This window comes from Labrus bergylta, chromosome 8 (genome assembly GCF_963930695.1).
Source record: "Labrus bergylta chromosome 8, fLabBer1.1, whole genome shotgun sequence".
NCBI lineage: Eukaryota > Metazoa > Chordata > Actinopteri > Labriformes > Labridae > Labrus > Labrus bergylta.
In genome coordinates, this window is record NC_089202.1 from 16,250,590 (window position 1) to 16,259,619 (window position 9,030).

The 9,030-nt window shown below is 43.7% G+C and overlaps 1 protein-coding gene across 2 annotated transcripts; it reads left to right on the plus strand.

The window, feature by feature from the left end:
* Window positions 1–246: 246 nt before the first annotated feature.
* cited4b (Cbp/p300-interacting transactivator, with Glu/Asp-rich carboxy-terminal domain, 4b) lies at window positions 247–3,011 on the plus strand. 2 transcript variants are annotated; one of them, XM_020654910.3, is made up of 2 exons: window positions 247–465; window positions 1,328–3,011. In XM_020654910.3, exon 2 carries the CDS (start codon window positions 1,333–1,335, stop codon window positions 2,134–2,136), a length of 804 nt encoding a protein of 267 aa, XP_020510566.2. In that variant the 5' UTR covers window positions 247–465; window positions 1,328–1,332; the 3' UTR covers window positions 2,137–3,011. The 2 variants fall into 2 exon arrangements, with proteins under 2 accessions (XP_020510566.2, XP_020510565.2); XM_020654909.3 differs by having other exon boundaries at window positions 248–465; window positions 1,324–3,011.
* Window positions 3,012–9,030: the final 6,019 nt, after the last annotated feature.

Sequence of the window (9,030 nt, forward strand, 5' to 3'; positions counted from 1 at the left end):
CCTTTAATTGTCCTAACTGCCATAAGAGCAGCACTTACAAACAAAGATAAACAAGATGTCTAAATTCTTGTTCAAAAAGAAACAGTGGGGAGGAGGGTATTTAAATTGGCTACTGTGTCACAGCCACTCCAAACAGCCCCTTTTTTTCTACGCCCATGCACAATTATATTAAGTAGGGCCAATAGGAACAAAGAAGAGGCAGGACCGAGGCTCCACCTCTCCCCGACTGCCTTCCTCTGAGCTTTTTAGATGTACATAATCCCTGAGTTGACCCAGAAAATAGGCAGTCGTTTCAAGATCTGATGCGGCAGTCTTTGTGCACACCGTCCCCGTTAGAGCATGAAGCGTAACCCTGTGGAATACATACTGTAATTCAGAGGAGATTTGCCTTTGCAGGGGGAAACTGTTTAAAAAGACGGAGCCGAGGCAAAGTCGCGCAACTTTGTGAAAACGTAGCGGTTACGGGTAAGTGATTCTTTATCGGATTTATTTGAGGGAGAATTTGGGAATTTTGGTCTGTGGTGGTCTCCGAGGCTGCTACTCCATTGTTTGCATTCGCTTGTTTCTAAACTCGAGATTGGAAAAATTATATTAATGTTTGACTACACTATCGGGAATAATGTAATACAAACATTTGCACAGATCGGAGTCCCCCGGAGAAAATCGAAGCCTTTGTTGAATTTTCCTGCCCTGTTAGAAATGTGGTGATTCAGCTGTTGGGGAGATGTTGCATGATGTCAGTGTTCTTTGTTGCAACCTTACGTGCGTAAAATGTAACAAGATTTTTTTTCTGCCTTGGTTGACATGCAACATGCAAGGGATTTAAAGAATGCTTTACGCGATGCATACGTTTTTCCTCCTTTGTCGATCCCCGTGCATTTATCATCGCGTCTAAAATGTATCCAAACAATGCATGTTAACCTGAGATGCCAACCTGGGCGTTCATTCATAGGCACAAAGAGGGGAGGTTTGGTAAAGACTAAATTACGGGTTTCAGTGCCAAAAGGCAAAACAACCATGCAGATATTTTTTAAGAGGATAGCTTGTTTAACTTGAGGCTGAATTGTGACGGTGGACCTGGGAATGTATGTTTCTTGTTATTCAATTAAGGTGAAGCATGTGGGCACTACGTTGAAATAAACCAATAGGTAGGCTAGGAAATAGCTCTGGACCATTTAAATGGTTAAACGTGTTAAATGCACAAGGAAACACCAACTGGTTGACGCTGTAATGTTATGTTTGCCCTGCTGCACTTTCCATGAAATGCTTCCAAACATCTTGTCACCCTTTGCATTGTCCTAACAGTGTCTCCTTTGCTCGCAGACAGGAGGCATGGCCGACCATCTGATGATGCCCATGAATCACAGCTCAGCAGGCGCCAGTCTCCACGGTTACAGGATGGGCATGAATGGCGGCCTGCAGGCAGGTCACCAGCAGCATGCCAACCAGCAGGGCATGCGGGCACTGCCCAATGGTCAGATGATGCACTACGGTGGAGCCCAGGCCAACATGGAGAGCGCCATGAGGCAGCGACAGGGCATGGTGGGCGGGCCCATGAATGGACAGCTTAACGGGGCCCAGATGGGTCATCACCAGATGACCTCTGGTAACATGATATATAACGGTCAACCACAGCAACAGCAACATCACCCTCAGCAGCAGCATCACATGCACCCACAGCAACAACAACACCAGCAGCAAGCCCAGCACCCACAGCAGCAGCAGCAGCAGCAACAACAACAACAACAGCAGCAGCAGCAGCAACAACAACAGCAACAGTTCATGAACGGAGGGTTAACATCACAACAGCTAATGGCCAGCATGCAGCTGCAGAAACTGAACACCCAGTACCATGGACATCCACTGGGGCCTATGGGTGGAAACCACATGGGGCCCACTGCACAGTACCGCATGAACCCAGCTCAGCTGGCTAACATGCAGCACATGGCTGGGCCGGCTCTGGCCTTGAACGGCATGGATGCGGACATGATTGACGAGGAGGTTCTGACCTCGCTGGTCATGGAGCTCGGTTTGGACCGGGTTCAGGAGCTGCCAGAACTTTTCCTGGGCCAGAATGAGTTTGATTTCATGTCAGACTTTGTGAACAAACAGCAGCCCAGTACTGTTAGCTGCTGAGAGGACCTTATTTACAGGGGAGCACAACTGGAGACAGAAGAGTGAGAATTGTCCGGGGTGGATGGAGAGAGCTCATCTCTTCACATTTTCTTTTGCGGACACCTCCATGTTCAGCTAAAGTTGTGGCGAAAGGTGCACAGAAGAGAACTCTGGATATCCACAGGGTCTCACGTGTGGCCAGAGGAACGCTGGCTTTGAGGCCAAGCACCACCTCTCTTGTTGCCTGGACATGAATGTAATACATTAATGATGAAATTCTTAAAAAGCCACTCTGAACAATGCTATGACACTGTGTAGCCTCCAACTCTGGACCCCATGAAAGCTAACCAGTTAAGAGGTGTATTTATTTGTTCCTATCTGAGAAAACTGATATAAAGAACAAACGCCACTTGTTTTTGGGAACCAAGTGGTATAGATGATTTTTTCCCCCCCCACCGAGTAGGATGGGAGACTAAATGAAATTTCCCCACTCATGAATTATCTTTGTTCCCATTCTATCTGGTCCAGCATTAAATATAAGCTCAGATGGCAAGGTTGTCTGAAAAGACGGTGAGTCAGACTTGACAGAAGTACAATGTTATTTTATCTGAATGGGAGTCTCATCCAGATCTCAAAAATGGTTCACTTTTTCTGTAAAGTGCTGCCTTTTTAGACGTGATGTTCTCAAAATCCTACTGCTTGTACTGTATGAAGCTGTAAAACTCCAACATGTCCACACTGTTGTGTTCTATTGGAGATGTAGAACCGCCTTAATCGCGCAGATTCTTATTTATTGGTTGTTTATATTGTCCCCTCTTTTTTTGTGGTCAAGATTGGGGGGGATGGTCTTTGTGAAAGGGGTTGTTGAGGATCAATAAAGATGGCCTGGATAGAAATGTGGCCTGCTTTTCCATTCATTGCACAGTTCTTCCCCCAGGCAGTGGAGAGCTAGCTAAGTGCTTAAGTTAACCTGTGGGTGAAGGGAAACCTCAGTTTCTCTCAAGTCCGGGCTGGGAATATTTAAACGGATGCATAATTGATGCTTTTTGAAAAGGATATATGCCCTTCTCTTTTCTTTATCTTATCTGTTCCTTTATTTTGACATTTCCACTGCTATAAAGACAGAGTCACTGACAGGAACATGACTGACACATTGTGATAATTAAAAGCTTCCCTTCTGGTTAGCAAAAGAGCAGCTGGATGTCGGTGTACATCTTCTATGACATCCCAGGTAATGATAGCCAAATTAGATTTACTATTCAGCATTGTTTTTCTTGGTTGTAATCAGGCTAATGCCATGCTCTGACATTTAAGGTTGTTACAATATTTACGGTCATTTCTAAATATTCCTTCAAAGGTTGGGGGGGGGGGGGGGGGGGGTCCACAAAGCAACATTTGAATAATTGGTTTCTCTCCAGCACCCAAACATTTGTTTCCCTTGCTGTGTGCTGTGAGTGCTGTGAGTGTGTGGATGTGTGATTGGGGGAGGTGGAAATGACCAAAGAATGCTTACCTTGATGGGGGTTTAACAGACTTAAAGCTTGTAAGCCCTGACTCAAAGACAACGCTGCTCCCCCCTCAGCTCCCAGTCCATGGTGGGAGAAACTGACCATTGGCTCAAAACAAATGTCTTATGCAAATTGAAAAAAAGTCCATGCTTTAAACACGGTTGGTTGAGTAAAAAAAACGTATAACTCCTTTTTATAATTGCATTCATTATGAAATGAGGGTAAAGAGATTCTCTGTGGTGGCTGAGTTTACTGGATTGTTTTCTACCTCCAGGCTATAAAATGTTTGATTGTGGTCATGTTGGGAATAACATCATCACGTTGAGCTACTTATGTTGACAGGAAAGAGCTCTCTGCAATAAGGGGGAAGTGAGAGCACTTTAGGAAAAGGGAGTTGCTGATCGCCCAGATTTTGTCAATGTTTCGCTTTCAGCAACCTTCTACCATTAGTGCTAAAGACTGACTTGTTTAAATGGCATAATGCAAAGTTAAATATCTTATCATATATATTTATATCAGGGCTTAATTCCTGTAAGACAGACTCGCTGGACGGTGTGTGTGTGTTTTCAAAGCCTGACACTTATCAAGAATGTCTCATAAGTAGGCCAACAGCCTTGGCACAGTGCTTAGTAACGGTTGCAGGTCCTTTGCTCAGTGCCAATCTGGTGGGATGATCTGGTGTGTGGCACATGGGACATGTTGGCTCAATGTCAGAACTCTGTCTCCTCATATATCTCATAATTGCACGCTGCACGGTGAGCTCCTTGTTTAGCCCCAATTAACTGCAGAGGTTTTTTTTTGATTCTTGGTTGTGACTCTGCTATAGGCAAAAAAAAACAGTCCTGTTTGCTCTCCCAATCCCTTGTTATGACTGCCGATGGCCCAACAGAGGCCAGTCTATAGATGCAGGGTGGGACACCCTGAGACGGTTTACAGTTACTTCTGTTTTTCTTGCTTTCTTGTTTCCAGCCCACCCACGGCAGCTGCTCAATACAATGCTGTGTCTTCCTGTGGCTGTTTTCTCAGTATAAGTCACAGAGCAAAAGCCACATTTTGATCGAGATGCAAAGTGAAAGAGACAAGATTAAAAGAAGGCTGAAAAGAAAAACGTGAGGATATGTCAGGTTTACAATTATAAATGAGCTGGAGGGATTTTTGATCTTCTTCTTCTTCTTGGGGATTTCTTCGCTGGTTTTTCCCCGCAACAGTTTCTACAATTCCATTTAAAACCCTTACCCTAACCCTTAGATTGGATTCCTCTATTTTTACTGCATAATTGTGTGCACATTGTATGTGTGTGGATGCATTCAGTATTGTCAAGTTGGTTTCTTTGCAGGCTTTAGTCCAGCTGGTGCCAAGCCAGGGCTCATGGTAATCTCAGGCCCTAGTGCCAGTGATGGATAGGTGGTCATTTGCTGCTGTCACGCATGGCCACGTCCTCACATGCACGCTAGCACACAAACAGACACATGGAGTATCCGCACACAGCCTGATCAAACAGACTAACAGGGATACCTCAATATCAGTGTGAAGCCACTGGAGGATAAAGGTTTTTACGTCTCATCTGTGGTCATTGTGTTCCTTACGTGCACAGTGTGTTGGTAGAAAATGATGGTGTGAATGAGAAAACCTCTGAGTGAAGGGAAATCTACAAAATGTTACTTTACTAAAACGACATCGGTTATTTTTGAAATATGACATAAGTGAGCAAACCTTTCATTGCAGAACTGATTCATTTTGAGGTGAATAAGAATGTGAATAACTGTAAGTGTCAAGCACTGAGTGAAACACACAGTGAAAGTGAGACACATGGTTAAAAAAACCTGCGTTTCCCAGACGAGCAGATGAGTTATTTATTGACAACAAAGGGTATGTTTCACTCTCTGTGTGTGAATGTTGTGCGCAGAGGGCACATGTTTGAACTTGTCTGCTTCAACAAGAGACTTCGGAGGTTTTTTAGTGCATTTTATGTGTTAACCTTGTGTGTGTTTGTAGAATCGTGTGTGAGAGTTTGTGCTGGCAGGGGGTGAATAAACAGCAGAATCCCCTCAGGGGCAGGGTTCATTCAGTGGACATGTTGCTCAGGCCGAACTTCCTGATTTTCTGGCTGCTCACTCACCTTGTAGCTGCACTCGACATGTGGCCGTATAGCAGATTCTTCTCTTTCCACTCTTCTTCTCTTTCTTTTTTTTTGTTTTTACAAACCTTAAAAAGCATTACACACATTACAGGGATTTTATTACAGCAAGGTCTTCTCTGGAAAACATCAGTTGCTGCACAGTTGGATTCTGCTGCTGGCCTTTTTAGTCAAACTCAGCGTCTTCTAAAGCAACAAAACTCTTCCTTTTCCCCACACGAGGGGAAAAGCAATATAATCACATCACGCTTTATCTCCGGGAGCCACATAGCTGAGCTGTGTCTCAGTGATTTTTTTGGGTTTTCCATATGAACCCAGCGGAGGCTTTTAAATGCAGCCTCCAGAGCTAAGTGGCTGATTTTGGCATGTTGGGGCAGGTGACACAGAGGTTGCCTAGTGACTAACGACTCCACCTCCGCCTCCTCGTCCTCCCTCCTATGACCCCTCCTCTTCCCCAAAATCTGAGGTTGAATGGTTTGCCAGTTCTTTGAAGTAGAAGGAGGGGGTGTAAATAATTTATTTTCCTGCACACAGCTGACACGTCCCCGTCGAGCCGGCTCAAACACACGGAGGTGTCCCAGCAATGTCTAAAGGTGGTAAATATTTAAGGGCTGTGTGATTTACACACTAGAGCCAAACCGAGCAGTGCAGCAGCTTTCGCAATGGGGGCAGAAAGTTAACCTCGTGTCAGCACAAATCCTGCAGGGGTGAACCACTGACAACCCTTGTCAAAATCACGTTTTATATATTTTTTCTAAATTTTAAAGTCCTTCAACCATCTGGGATTATCAAATGGGAAAGATTGAAATCACACTAAGAAGTATCCATGAAAAGTACAGCATATACAATCAAAAAGAAGTCCCTGCACGGATTCCCCTTGTGAAGACGAACATGTCGAATGTTTGTTGACAGGTGTCAGCAAGGTGTTAAATCTGTCAAGGTGTTCCTGTTTTAACACCTTTACTGTTCCAAAGAATAGAGAGGTGAATCTGACAGTTTCTACAAAACATTATAAGCTTCACTAAGGCAATGCTTTCCCAGAAGTGAATATTGTTGTCTTCACCCTCCTGTTCTAGGATAGGATAGGATAGTACTTTATTGATCCCCAGAGGGGAAATTTGGGCGTTACAGCAGCACAGACAAGAAAGCTCAAATACACATTAAACAGAATAGATAAGATAAATAAAAATAAAAACAGGGGGGTATATACAGTACAAAATGAATGATGAAGTTAACTGGGGGGAATTGAGAATTGAAACAGTATTTGAAGAGAATGACAAGTTAAAGTGACAAGTGATGATTAAACTGACTTGGTATGATAAATGAATAGCAGCAAGTAATGTAAACAGCAGAGAGGAGAGGCAGTGTTGTACCACAGTAGTGCAGAGTGCAGTTATATAATATAATGTATAATGTTCTGGCTGTTTTATTAGACTCAGCCTCGTCTAACATGCGCAAGGAAGTGAATTGTGCTTGCCGGGGGGGGGGGGGGGGGGTAGGTTACAGGTTGGTAGGTTAGAGTCGAGGGAAATAGTATTACCACAAGCTATGTTCTGTACACAGTGTCTGTGTGAGCAGGGCTTTAAGCCTGCGTGCTAATCTGGTGACAGTGGCAAGCACATTGCTACAAAGGCAGGGTAACAGGCTATAGGCTGGGGGTGGAATTAATACGAGAGAGCGGTTCTTGTCAGGCTTTCCAAGTGTTATCCTGCTGGAGAATTCTACTGACACTATTATCAATGTGTCAATGCCAACAAAATAATCATGTGCATACCTTGCATTTGATTATTTGTATTTTGTAGACGCAGATCTTTCCTTCTTTATAGTTTAGTGTATTTATGCGGGATCTGTGCCCTTTTTTTCATAGAGAGTTAATACCCACCATCATGCGTGTTATTAACATTTTCATTGCAGGAAAATCCTGACATTAGCCCGTCCACACCATCTGTACACGCAGGCATGACAGGATGAGTGTGTTGGGGCGAGCGCTGTCATTGCACAGTTCTTCGTTCTTAGCAGATATTATCTCCCAATCACAAGTCACCAGAGACACGCAAGCGTAGCAGGTCTACGGCCTCATTTATGGAAGCTGATTAGGTTAAATTCAGTGGGAAGTTTGTCACTTGACATTGATGTCAGTGTCATGGCTAAGAAGGCTAATTTAAAAATACAAATAATATAGTTGGATCTTCTTCTGTTAGGTGTCCTGTTTCCTCTCAAAAGTGACCACATTTTTTGTTTATCCAATCCCTCATTGTACAGTTTTATAAAACCTCTAAAGTTCTGTTAAAAACCTGACCAATAGAAGACTGTAGCGTCCAATAAAGCACAACATTTGGTCACCTTACTGCACAGCAAAACACAATACTTTACCTAAAAAGTCTTGGGTCTGCTCATGTAAACTAGAGCCACACATCCTGATATCCGTATCTGTGCATATGCCTTCCATTTCGAACTGATGTGATTTCTTGTTTTTGTAGAACGTATAATGCTGAAACAATGCTTGGCATGATGTAGAAATGATGTAATCACATAGTTTGCAGAGCAGACTGCACTCTGACCCTTCAGTTTTTCAAACTGCGGGCCGACCTCAGCACATGCACACAGTCACAGCTGAGCGGACACTGGTCAGCACCACAGTTGGATGACGTATTATAATTTCAAGTATGCTTTAGTAAAGTGAAGTAAGTTTCGAGTGCTTTTGCATAATCATATTGGTTCACAATTCACTTGGAATGTATTTGTTTTCCTCAGAGTAAAAAAAAAAAGCCATAATATTGGTAATCTGTGTATTTTCCACTCTTAAATCAGTATCGCTATCAGTCTAAAAACGACACTTCTTAAAGCACAGAGATAACGAATGTGTGCACAATCAACACGATCAACACGAGAAAGATATGTACGTAAACAGGCGTCTTACACAAAGCGAGCATGTCAACTGACTGCCTCAAAGGCATGCTGGGAATTCTGGTATCAGCTGGAGAGAAAGGCTTTGGACTGGGAGCACCCTCTTTTTGTGTTGATTCTCTTTCTAGCTCTACACACATTTGTCTGTAGAGTGAACATGCCAGGCTGGTTCTTCATGAACTGAAGTGATACCTGAAAGCAAAGGACCGAAAGTGTTGAGTTTGTCCTCCCCCCCTGCTCTCACAGTTGGAACTGATGTGCCAGCCCACAAAACTTCCTTTCACATATAGTGAAACTCTCACCACTCTACATAGTGTACAACTCTTTGGGGTAAAGACAGAGCATGACTCAGGAGCACTGCAC

What these genes read in the sequence shown, in the direction of transcription:
- cited4b (XM_020654910.3), top strand. Translation starts at nt 1,333, where the DNA reads ATGGCCGACCATCTGATGATGCCCATGAATCACAGCTCAGCAGGCGCC.